General features: G+C 27.2%; 2 protein-coding genes across 3 annotated transcripts; one reads left to right on the top strand and one right to left on the bottom strand.

Annotated features, from left to right (window-relative positions):
• Nucleotides 1-404: 404 nt before the first annotated feature.
• On the top strand, nt 405-5,734 carry LOC107164393 (leukotriene A-4 hydrolase). Of its 2 annotated transcripts, XM_015512203.2 has the most exons (13): nt 405-800; nt 2,851-2,966; nt 3,028-3,161; nt 3,238-3,349; nt 3,412-3,480; nt 3,566-3,787; nt 3,991-4,131; nt 4,195-4,401; nt 4,471-4,612; nt 4,676-4,847; nt 4,912-5,142; nt 5,227-5,331; nt 5,431-5,734. In XM_015512203.2, the coding sequence occupies exons 1-13, from the start codon at nt 746-748 to the stop codon at nt 5,549-5,551; spliced, it is 1,827 nt and encodes a 608-aa protein (XP_015367689.1). In that variant the 5' UTR covers nt 405-745; the 3' UTR covers nt 5,552-5,734. The 2 variants fall into 2 exon arrangements, with proteins under 2 accessions (XP_015367689.1, XP_089074922.1); XM_089218796.1 differs by lacking the exon at nt 405-800 and having other exon boundaries at nt 2,851-2,971.
• Nucleotides 5,735-8,662: 2,928 nt separating this feature from the next.
• shrb (charged multivesicular body protein shrub) lies at nt 8,663-12,684 on the bottom strand. Its single transcript, XM_015512208.2, has 5 exons — nt 12,297-12,684; nt 12,038-12,215; nt 9,747-9,861; nt 8,999-9,134; nt 8,663-8,928 (listed from the first exon to the last, which is right to left on the bottom strand). The coding sequence occupies exons 1-5, from the start codon at nt 12,475-12,477 to the stop codon at nt 8,867-8,869; spliced, it is 672 nt and encodes a 223-aa protein (XP_015367694.1). The 5' UTR covers nt 12,478-12,684; the 3' UTR covers nt 8,663-8,866.
• Between the last annotated feature and the right edge of the window lie 308 nt (nt 12,685-12,992).

Below are 12,992 nucleotides of genomic sequence, written 5' to 3'. Positions count from 1 at the left end.
ACTATATCCGTGTGAATGGATCAATGGATTTGTTATCATTTACTAGCCTACAAACACATGCGAAAATTGCGAACATTTATATATTATATTCATTGTTTAATTATCCAAGATGTGGTTTTTAATGTTTTTTATGACTAAATAATGATATTAATATGAGTAAAAACACTAAAAACCACGATTTATAAGATAGGTATATCTTAAATTGTGATATAAACTGTACGGCTAAAATAATAAACAACAGATCGCAGAATATGTTTAACAGCGGTGTTTTAAATCAAAATAAATTTCATGGTCTGTTTTTTTTTTTTGGTATCAAGCACTCAGCACCACCAAATGATAACGTGTTATCGCAACAGGTTGTTGTGGTATTTGGTGGTATGGTAGACTGTCGTGGTCTGATACTTTGATCATTGACAATATGGTCTGATTTCTGATACTATAGTAGTCAATTCTATGAATAAGTTATTAGTTAGTAGTTAGTCAGTTACTCAGTTGTATATTCATCTGGCATTTCAGTCTCTGTGTGTTGTGTTATGAACCAATGAACTGAATAATCTGAAATAGTGAAGTCGAGAGTGTCAAAATTTGACTGCATGATCTTAAAAAAGTTCACATTCAGTTTTAGTCTATCAATAATTACATAATATAAATTTCAATTTTAATTCTAAAGTCTAACCGGTTGGTTATATTATTTCTGATCAATTTTCATTTTATAGCAGTAAATATATCCATACAGGGTGAAAAAATGTCATCAGGCAAACGACTTAGTCCTAACGACCCAGGATCTTATTCTTTACCTGGTACGTAATTTAAAAGGTTTAATATGTCATACTCGCATATGTTGTCTCCATCTCACTATTCTCACTAAAGCATAGTATATCAAAATGTAAGTTCAGCAATTCTAATTTTGTATTGTTTGGTTTAATATTTATGTAAATTGACTTATTATCAAACCTAACTGTAAGAACATTATCTGTATTTTCGTGTTGTTAGCCTACAGTTGTAACACAGACAAAAAACGATTGAAAAAACATATTAAAATGTTTAAAATTCAAGGTATGGAAAAATGTGTATATTGCTTAGGTGTTTTTTTTTCGTTGAGAGCTGGTTGGGGAAAAGTTGGATGGGTAAAGATTTTCAATGCATTGGGTTATTTTGGTAACAATAATATTAATTAAAATGTTATCCTTGTATGCTTCAAATATAGTGTGGCAGGTTCTTTGGAAATGAGGAAGGAGTGGATCTGACCTAATACTAACTGAAAAGAATTAATTAAAGTTCAAAAATTATTTAGTTATTATAATTTATAATTTGGCCTATCTTAATTAAATAGTCTAGTTTTGCTTTTTTTTATGTTCTACAATATCTAGGTATCTGTGTGAAGTAGTATTTGCTATATCTATTCCATTTTATAATATACTAGCTTTTAAAATCATAATCTAAGTTATAGATACATTTCCAGTTTATAGTCGAATTTTAAATTATAATGCTACCTATATAATACCTATTTCATACCATGAACTATATTAATAATTTTCTTTAAAGTACTATTTCATATCTATATTAATAATACTTACAAATGATTTTTTGTTATGTTTAACAATTATTTTATTAATTTTTTTTTTTTTTTCTTTATTATTATTACATACACAATCTGTACCTCGTGGGTACAATAAAAGTATTAGCTAAAATATAAAAACAATACATGAATATCTTGATAAAAGCAGCCACCCATTGATGACACTTATAAATTGAAGTTATACATTAAGTTTTCTCATAGATACATCTATGTTTATTGATTGTTTTTTAAATTATGATATTAAGTCAGCATATCTCTGCACCAGTTGCGTTTTAATCGCCTAGGAGGATTTCCCGGAATAGCATATGATGAGAGTGTTTTGACTAAAGGATTTGAGTGAGTTGCAAGCCTTTTATGAAATCTTTTATAATAAATAGCAGCTTCTTCTTTAATAGTTTTAATTTTTAGGTCTGCGTGGAGAGTATGATTGGAAACATACGGGGGGAGTTTGTTAATTTTCTTAATGTTATATTTTGAAAAGTCTGAATACGATTTGTATTTGATTTTTTGGCATTTCCCCACAGTTGGATACCGTAGGTCCAAATGGGTTTAATGAGGGATTTATACATTAGTAGTTTTATATTAAGGTTGGTGTGTTTGTTATTCACTAGTAAAGATTTAAGCATACGAAGTCGGAGATTTAGTTGGAGTCTTTTAGCACGTGTATGTTGGGCCCTTTTTTATTAATTTAAATGTAATCTATTGCTCCATAAATATTTACGTAATCCCAAATGCGTAGGTATTTTTTTTTTTTGCAACTTATGATTACTGTTATTGATTATAATGTCTATTAATCATGCCATGTTGAAATAAACTATGGTTATTTTATTTTGCATGTTTCGACTATTAACACATATAATTCATGTTGTATGATAGGTATATTTTAACTACAGTGGTTGGCAGGAGAATAAAATAGAATATTATTTATTATTACCTATGAAAAAAAATACCCTATATTATATTGTATTATTTTATAATAATATAATAGGGAATAGGGATAATAATATAATTTATATCTTAACTGTTTTATACTCGTACAATTGCAACAATAATCAAATTTGATACTTGCTTTGTATCTTTGATTTTTATATCATAATTGTAAAGAAATAAAATCAAAATATTCATAGTTTTCGTAATTGATATTTCAAGTTAGAGAATTACCTGACTAAAAATGTAATAATTATATTAATTGCTTTGTTTGTACCTCAGACATTTCTACATATTGTTGTATTATTTTTTTAAATAAAAATATAATTGAAATTATTTTACAGAAAAAGTTGCTGTTACTCATATTGATATAGAACTTGTTGCTGATTTTAAAAATGAAAAGCTTAAAGGATTTGTTGATTTGAGCATAATTAAAATTGATGAGAGCTGTGATCATATTGTATGGTAAAAACAATAAATTTATGATTTAAAAATAATTCACAAAAACGTTTAAATTGTAGATTTTGGACAATATTGATTTAAATGTGTCAAGTATTGAAAACAAAGATGATGGAACATTGTTAGATTATAGTATAGGTGATCGCTTAGAAGTATTTGGTTCCAAACTAGAAATAAAGATACCATCTAAAAATAAGTAATAAATAATTTATTTTACGTTTAATTTTTAAATAACATTGTTTGCTTTTGATTTTTGAATTCTTGAACTTAAGGAGCATCATACGAATTACTTATGAAACATCAAAAACTGCCACAGCTTTACAGTGGCTTACACCTGAGCAAACTCTGGGCAAAGTTCATCCATATTTATTTAGCCAATGTCAAGTATGTAAATTTTCTTATATTAATATCTAGACTATTCTCAATCAATGGTATATATTGTATAGCCTGCTCATGCTCGTTCCATGCTACCCTGTCAAGATACTCCATCAACAAAATCTACATACTCTGCAAAAGTATGTCTATTAACAAAAATTGTGCAATTTACAAAAATATTAATTAATTAGGTGTATTGATGATTTGATAATGAATAACTTACAGATTACAGCTCCTAAACCATTAACAGTATTAATGAGCGCAGTTCCGTTAGAAGTAATTGACAATGGAGAAACACGCACATTTTTTTTCCAACAAACTGTTCCTGTGCAATCATATTTAATTGCCCTAGCGATTGGCAATCTGGTCTGTAAAACTTTAAGTCCTATATCAAAAGTTTGGTGTGAACCTGAAGAAATTGACAGAGCCGCATATGAATTTGAACAAGTATTATATAGTATTAATGAATATTTGATGACTGTAAAGGTTCTGTTAAACAGAAAGCGTTATCTTCACGTCGTGGGATTTTGTAATTTGTTACAACGCGGCACAACGTTAAGCACCACACCGACGAGCCCTTTAACGCGCGTTTTAACGCGTTCTGTTTAACAGAGCCTTAAACAATTTAATAATCTGTATGATATTTTTAGACACCTGAACTATTAAAAACTGCTGAAAATGTTTGTGGTCCATATGTTTGGAAAATTTACGACTTACTTGTTATGCCACCTTCATTTCCTTTTGGTGGTATGGAAAATCCATGTTTGACTTTTGTCACTCCCACATTATTGGTAAGTTAGGTAACATCAAATATAACTTTAACCATTTAATGTATTTATTGTTTATTGGTATAGGCTGGAGATAGAAGTCTTGTAAATGTTGTGGCTCATGAAATAGCGCATAGTTGGACTGGCAACTTGGTGACAAATCGCAATTTTGAACATTTTTGGATGAATGAAGGATTTACAGTTTATGTGGAACGTAGAATACATGGATTATTGAATGGTGAAAGTTCTAGAGAATTTGCTGCACTAGGTGGTCTTGAAGATCTCAAACAATCTGTAAATATTTACTATTCTTTTGTGATTACCTTGACTAAAAAATCATAACAATGACAATAAGCATTGCAGGTTGATAATCTAGGTGCGGAAAATCCATTAACTAAGTTAGTAGTTGATTTAAGTGGTATTGATCCAGATGACGCATTTTCTACTTGCCCTTATGAAAAAGGCCACACGTTTTTGTTCTATTTAGAAAAGCTGTTAGGAGCTGGTAAGGCCGTTTGAATAAGAAATAACTGCACAGGCTTCTCATTATCAAAAAAATATTTTACAGTTAAATTTCAAACATTTTTCAAATCCTATATTGATAAATTCAAGTTTAAATCTGTTGGTACGGAAGATTTTAAATCATATTTGCTATCCTATTTCCAAGAAGACAGTGCCATCTCAAAAATTGATTGGGATTTATGGCTGTATACTTGTGGCATGCCTCCAATAATACCTTCGTAATTATTTAATTAAATATCTTTAAAAACTGTGTTAAAAGCTAAGTATTTATTATGTTTAAAGGTATGATACAAGTTATCAAGATGCATGCGTCTCTTTGTTAAACCGCTGGGAACAGTGGAATGGTTCTGATAACAATTTTAAGAAGTCTGACTTGGATAAATTTCAAACAGCACAAATTATACAATTTTTAGCATTGGTTTTGAAATCGAATAATTTTACTTTGTTAAAAGTAAAAGCTATGCAAGATGTTTATGATTACAATAGTAATGGAAACCGTGAAATTGTATTCAGGTAAGAACTAAAATAAAATATTTATTATTGTTAGTTTTATAAAAAAACTTAGGCATCATAATACCTTTATGTGCTTTTTATCAGGTGGCTTAGAACATGTGTGAAATTCAAGTGGATCGAACAATTAGAACTCGTATTTAAGTTTATTAATACTACTGGAAGAATGAAATATGTTCGTCCTTTATATAGGTATCATATTTTCAAATTACATTTTTATGTCAACAGTTTAAGGATATACACTTGTTTCATTTCCCCTGTTATCTACATTACAACTATTATTTTTTTCAGGGATCTTTACTCTTGGGAAGAAGTTCGAACAGAAACAATAGAAAATTTTGAAAATAATAAAATGGGTATGATGTATGTTTGTCGTCATACTGTGGCTAAAGATCTACAATTAAGAGATTAATATCAATGATATCCATGTTCAATTATTTTTTATTATTGATATATTCAGTTTTAAATTATAATATTATTTAAATCAAAATGTAATAATAACCAACATACTTTCTTCATAAAAAAATTTTTTAAATATTTTATGGAATATATATTTTATAACATAAATAAAATAAAATTACTTTTAAACTGATAATGTATTTGCCTCTGTTTTCCAAAATCTAAAAATCTGAATTGTATATTTACACCCAGTGGCACCCAAGATATATTTTTCAGGTGTAGCAAGAAATAATTTTTCTCAACCACCCATCCCCTCAAAAACTCAAAATTATATTATTTTATACATTTTATCATATTTTAATTGATAATATTAGTAAATAGGTACCAACCAATATGATAATTAATAATGAACATATTTTATGTTGATGTTGACCTCTTATTTTCAAGGTGTAGCAACTGCTACACCTAGTAATAGGATTGGGTGCCACTGTTACACCTTACACCATTCACTGCTTCAGATGTTTTATAACGTTCCTGTATCATTAGCTGTCGGCAGTGGTGGTGTGAACTTTTTTTCCTAAGAAGCAATAACCTTAAATAAGTACCCACCAACAAATTTGTTCATATTGTATGCTGAACTTTTCACTCATATTAAAGGCAGGTCATATGTGAATGTGTGAGTATAAATTTTTATGTAATTTAGGTCTTGAGGACTGCAAGAATTATTGGGATACCCTTCCCCAATTTTTCATGAGGTGGCTGCTTCATAAAAAATAGCTATTTGTGCCACCACTGGCTGTCGGTAATTGTACAACTTTTAGAAACCTCGGCTCACATTTAAACTTAATTAATTAGATAATAAAGCCCTCAAAATTATAAATTAAAATAATATTTTGTTTTATTCAGCATACACAGGTTACAGAGCATAAATAATAAAGCAATGAAAAGGTTAAAATATAAAACTAATAAGACATAAGAGAATAATCAATGAAAAAAACAAATTTCACTAGAAATTGCAAATACGACGGCTGTAATAACGATATCATCGTCATCACGAGAAATGACAATAATTGTCAAAATACATTTTAAATTACTTAAAATTATAAATTTTATATTGTACGTGTAGCGCAAGGGTCTCTTAATAATAATCAAAAAAAAATATTAATTAGAACAAAAGTTATTCTAAAAGTCAGTTCTATCTGTTACACCCTGTATATACATAACCTAACCTATTGAATTTGAAAAAAAAATGTTAAAATAATGTTTATTGCATAAAAAAAATTGCAATTATTCCCACTATGCCACAGCATATTATTGTAGTGCCACGGAAAAGTTAATAATATACATCCAAATTAATTTACGGCGGCCCGCGGCTGTATGGCCTCCTACGAATGATATGGTGCAGTAGCCGGCGGTCTAAAAATTATCAATACCTAGTTATTATTATACAGACGCTGGCAGCAACGTGTTAAATAATATTCTTATGCTAATATAATGCATATATGCAGCTATAACCTGCAATTACAGTGTACATGCTATGATTTATTTTTATAACAATTAACAGCCCAAATGAAAAACCAATGAAATATTTAATTAGATAATAATATTATACTAGATTATAAACACTACCGCTGTATATTTTTTTTTCTGTATTTATTCTTTGAAACGACCTTAATGTCTTTGTCAATGTGCATACAAGTGGGTAGTAGGGAGATCATGTGATATATTTATCTATTCATTATATACATGATACTACCCCCTTTCTCCAAGAGGAGACATGTACAGTCTTCACTCTCAAAGGAGTGGGGCATGTTGGAAACCAGAAGACGCAATCGGACGACAGCACAAGAAACTGGTGATCACGTAAATCCACATAATTTTTTTGCACTTTGCTATGAATTAATCGATGACTGTGTGAATCACAATCAACTGAGTGACCACTAAACCACTTTGGCCCCAAATATAATTTATATGAAAAATTAAATGTTTAGTATTTTTTCTTATGCAAGGATATAGCACCTTGGCCCCCAACTTGGACATACCTTGGGGGCCCCAGAGTTTTATTAATTCTATGAATTTATAGGCAGACTTTTTCCTGTAAAATGCATGAATTCAGTGCACATTAATGGATGTCAATAAAATAAGTAAAATAATAGGACAAAATAAATTTAAAAACACTTTAATGATGCAATGACCATTAATATGACGCAAGTCCAAAACTTACATTGAAGTACCTACTAAGATTTTCACAAAAATAAATAAATATATATATATATATTTGTACTCTGCAGAATACTGGTATATTAATGAATATTAAAGCTTTGATATTCACTAAGTTGCCTTTCTTTATTTATTAGTTTAAATTCAAAGCTAATACATAATAAAGCATCATTTGTATTTTACTGTGGTTATTTTTGTAGGCTACATATTATATTGCATATTTGGCATAAATAACATCATTATCTTTTGAATATTTTCCACCAGAAGTTTGTAGTGATTCTAATGTTTTAAAAAATTACGGATAGAAAAAAAAACTACTAAAATATTAGATATAGCCCACTATCTATAAAAACATATATATAATTTAAATTTGTAAGGATGTACCTAAATATATATATATTATGAAATTAATAGAGATTAGTGATTTCAATAAATTACAACCCTTCTATATTCATAATTTAAGTTTTAATCCAAATATTTAAATAAAATAGGAGATTAAGACAGTTTAGAAACTTATTGTTGCACAGTGCAGTATGTAAACTTTCCCAAAATATTTTAGATAAAAATAATACATTTTAATTTTTCAATTTAATAAATCAATTAAAATAAATATTTAAGTATTAAGTTATAAAATTAATATATTTTTAGTTACGATTATAATTACAAAAAAGGTGTAAAAGTAAAATAAATCAATTTAACAGCATACTATTCTATATAAAATGTTTTATTTTAATTATGAATTGAATTAAAAATATATTCACAATTAATAATAAGGAGGTATGTATATACAAGAAGCTAGATTAATGTGAATAGTTTACTATTTTTTTTTCTTCATAAAACACTGCTTGGTAAATTATATTAAATAAATAATAATTGTTGGATCAAGTATAAAGATTGGGTATCATTATTAACAGCAAATTATTTTATTTTATATTTGCTTGGAAAAAAAGAATGGTATAAACAAAAATAAGTATGTTGACAGTAAATTCGTGTTAAATAGTATCTATGTAATAACGTAATAGCAATTTAACTGATCATTTATAAATTTAAAAATATTTTTCTTATAATTTTTACCATCAAATATTTCGATGTAATTTTAAAGATTTTTTTATGAAGCCCAATTAGCTAATTCTTTCATTTCATCATCATCTTCTTCAACTTTAGTTTTCGCTAAAATTGTAAAACAATTAATTAATTAATATTTTATATATATATATATAAGTTTGTTCACTAAAAATACCTTTGCCTCGGCCACTAGGCTCAAATGTTGGCACTGCAGGCGTTGGCAAATCGGTGACAGGTGTTTTGCCTGTATTTAACAACTCTTTGTCCAATTCTTCTTGTTCTAGCTCTTCCAATTCTTTTTGTAATTCATCCTGTTAAAAAATTACAACACTATTGATAGTTGGTTCATGTAACTGTTGATTAAATACTGGTCAGAATGAGCTATTTTAGGGATAAAATAATCAATGATATCTGTTTAACGTATTTACAAAATTTTACCAGTATCATAATAGCAGTTATAAGTCTAGAGAGTGGACTTACTAACTCAAAATAATATTGGATCGAACTGTGCATATCACAGCCAAGGGTAAGCCAGAATGACCAAGATTACTAATTCATTATCCATAGCCAATATAGGAATAAATGACAATACTCAAAACTAATTTATGATTTAGTAAGGGACTTAGTTTCCTGCTTGCTAAGCTCACTAATCCTCATAGTTTTTGTTGCTCTTCTCAGATGTTTTACCAAAAAAGGGCTTATACATGTATATTTCAATATTTTTAAATGTAATTATTAATTCTTTGGTTGTGTTAACAATTATAGAATTATTTGATGTATATCTATTAATGTCCTAATTGATAGAAGAACAAAATAAAATCTATACAACTCATCTATCAAATACAAATTAATAATATAAATTTCTAATGTTAAAATGATTAAATATTTACATTTAATTTTGAAAAATAAATTATTATTCTTACCTCGTCTACATCAGTTCCAAATGCAACTGGATTTGAAATAGCTTCTGATATTTCTTTTGATAAATCTTGTGACTCTGCTATATCATCCATCATATTATGAACATCGTCTACATTCCTGTAATAAGATCAGCAGTATTAATATTATAAACAATTATTAAACTATATTGAGGTTATATTAATCAATTTTTTTTTACATATTTCATCCTTTATTACTGCTAATTTTTTTTATAAAAATTCGAAATAAATTGGTAATATTCCAATTATGTATTACACTTTATTACATGTAATAATTGTGTATTGATTATTGATTATAGCAAACAATAAATTATCTTTATCTGTTTAACTTTTAACTGTAAAGTAAATTTCTGTGTTTGTTTTTATTTTAAATTTACTGACACACACTCTTAGAATCAATAACAATTACTCAATATATTCTTTAAATCTTATGATTATTTAAATAATTAAAATGCTTAGTTCATATGTGTATATTTTATACTTTTTAAGGATATTTATTAGATTCCGACAGCCGATTTATTAGTTTAACCTTCTATCGGTGGCGTAGTTTATTTTTTACATTTGGTTGTGAAGGGTAAAAATTTTCCAAAATATATAATATTTTTTACCTACAATGGTTTGTATTTATTTAATAATTATATTACATATATTATTAAGAGGTCATTTTTTGTTTTTAATAAACAATTTGTTTTTTATATTTAATAAACAAAATAATAGTTTAATAGTTATAAAGTTTAAAAAATCTCTTATTGACTCATTAAGTTAGATAAATATATTATGAAAAGGTATACTACATATGAAGTGAGTATGCTATCTTGAGAAAATTATAATTTGAGTTAGAGATTATTTTACTCCGCCCAACCAATAAAAAATATTCTACAATGAATCGTATCATTAATACAAGGACTGAATTGAAAGTATAAACCTATATTAATTATGAAATGAGATTTTAAATACTTTATGCATAAAAAACAATATAGATATTGTAAAATAAAATCTATTAAATACATAATGAATAGAAAATAATGTAGAGTACCAGTGTAATGAAATGGTTAAAACCTGTAATTTTTTTTAATTTTTTAATTTTTTTTTTAAATTTAAATATTTATACCTAAGTAATGAAAAACATGGTATTGAAGTTTTAGATAGAATAATTATAATGATAAGAAAATAAAAAAAACTTAAACAATGCATGCTAAACAATTAGGTACAGGAAAATTAAATTATTAGTAACCAACTAGGTAGTTACCAGTGACTAAGCATATGCTGAAAGTGAAAAAAATATGACTCATTCAAACTCACAATTATCATCAAGGTATTGATATAAAATAAATATAATTCAGTAGTTGAAGAATACAATAATAAAAATTAATATCAACATATTTTGATACACTGCTGTAATTTGAGATTGACTACTTTAAATTAGATTCTTATAAAAGTAATATTGAAACTAAAGATTGAAGTTTGGTTTTGTTAAGAAAATTTCAGTTCCTCAATTAATTTATTCTAAATTACATAGATAAACTGATAAACTTGCGTTTTCTTGTATTATTTAAGAACCTATAAAGTCAATAATACATTCAGTGATACATTTACAAAATTTCAAATCCTGTCACAAATAATAAAAATTTGGATATACCTATATATAATATCACATACCTAACATAGCTATTTCTAGGGCTGGTGAAATTAAATTTGGTAAACACTAGTCACTGAACACATTCAGTATAATATCAATATCAAAATAAAATGTTAAAGTAAATTATGTTATTATAATACAATATTGGAAATGTAATTTCTATAACTAGCAAGTGGAGAAGCTGATTAAATTAATTAATTATATTGTTAGTGATATTTTTATTTAAAATGAGTTAATATGGAATTTAACACATTCAATGCTAACATCGATTTTACATACGCCAGCCAGTAGCCGACATGAATTTAATCACGGGTGCCTGTCATAATACAAAACTGGTTACTATAATATGTCAATAACACATTGCTATTAGCCATGGGCCCCCATTTATTTGTGTCAACTACATGTTGATATTAGCATTCAACATGTTAAGAAACAATTGTATGTGATTCATTGATTAGTTATAGAACTTAGATAGATAAATGTAATATGTATACACTATATATAATTATATATATTAAGTATTGTCTTAATAGTATGTTATATGAATATGATAGTTTCAGCATTATATTCAATTTATTTAACAATTAAATCTCTAGGTTTAACCTGATGGATATAAATCAATAACAATTTCACTTACATATTTTGATGGGCTGATTTAAGAGCATCCGCAGCAGTTTTCATTGTAGTTAATACTGCTGTATTTGTGTTGGCACCTTCTAATGCCTCTCGCTGTTGTTCAATAGTTAACATGGTACCATCAATTTGGGCTAATTGTTGTTCGTACCGTTTCTTACGCTTCAATGCTTGCAATGCAGCTGAAAGCCAATAACAAAAGTGAACAATACAGCCAATACAACTTAAATTAGTATATAAATGTAGTCATAACGTCAATTTACCTCGTTTATTAGTGGTACCATTTTTTTTTGCTATTGCTACTTCTTGTTCAATTTTTTTTTCTAAAAATTCTTGTTTCTTTATTAGCATTTCTTCAGTGGATCGAAGCTTTTGTATTGCATCTTCGGTTGATGGCCCTTTCTCTTCCTTTTTGCTACCGAAAAGCTTACCAAAGAAACTCATAATGTACACAATATACTATTTATATTTATGTTATTAACACCTATTTATGCAATGAACATAATAATTCAAAGATACTGTCAGTAGTCAACAATCAACAATCATAAACACACCAACTAACTACTAAGTCGCACTAAATTTGCGTAGATCGCATAAGAGAACTAAAGAAATTTCGAAAGATAATGATAAAAGTTTTTTATTGTTGTCATTGGTACTTGGTGGTCATCTGTTATTCTGTTAAAATCATCCACAAAATGATTGACGAAAACCTCACAATTTATTGATAACCTATAACCAAAGACGTTGTAATAACATTTCAAAGAGTACAAACAAATGTGAAAGCAAAAATAACTGCATAGAACAATAACAATAACTGTGATAGTAATAATAATAATAATAATAATAATAATATTATTATTATTTATGAATAATACCGACTTTTAACTACCTATCTACTATAAAAGGTCTATGATAAATTTAAATCAGGGCTTTAGATCATAGAAAATATAATAAAATAA

Source organism: Diuraphis noxia, unplaced genomic scaffold (assembly GCF_037042655.1).
Source record: "Diuraphis noxia isolate RWA-SAM2 unplaced genomic scaffold, SU_Dnox_SAM2 contig0002, whole genome shotgun sequence".
Classification (NCBI taxonomy): Eukaryota; Metazoa; Arthropoda; class Insecta; order Hemiptera; family Aphididae; genus Diuraphis; species Diuraphis noxia.
This window is presented reverse-complemented; position numbering and strand designations above follow the sequence as displayed.

Excerpts from the sequence above, each read along its gene's own strand:
- LOC107164393 (XM_015512203.2), top strand. The coding sequence starts at position 746 with ATGTCATCAGGCAAACGACTTAGTCCTAACGACCCAGGATCTTATTCT. Across the intron at positions 801-2,850 it reads AGGATCTTATTCTTTACCTG|AAAAAGTTGCTGTTACTCAT; the intron begins GTACGTAATTTA and ends ATTATTTTACAG. Across the intron at positions 3,350-3,411 it reads ATTTATTTAGCCAATGTCAA|CCTGCTCATGCTCGTTCCAT; the intron begins GTATGTAAATTT and ends TATATTGTATAG.
- shrb (XM_015512208.2), bottom strand. The coding sequence starts at position 12,477 with ATGAGTTTCTTTGGTAAGCTTTTCGGTAGCAAAAAGGAAGAGAAAGGG. Across the intron at positions 9,862-12,037 it reads AAATCAGCCCATCAAAATAT|GAATGTAGACGATGTTCATA; the intron begins GTAAGTGAAATT and ends ATCTTATTACAG. Across the intron at positions 8,929-8,998 it reads GCCTAGTGGCCGAGGCAAAG|CGAAAACTAAAGTTGAAGAA; the intron begins GTATTTTTAGTG and ends TTACAATTTTAG.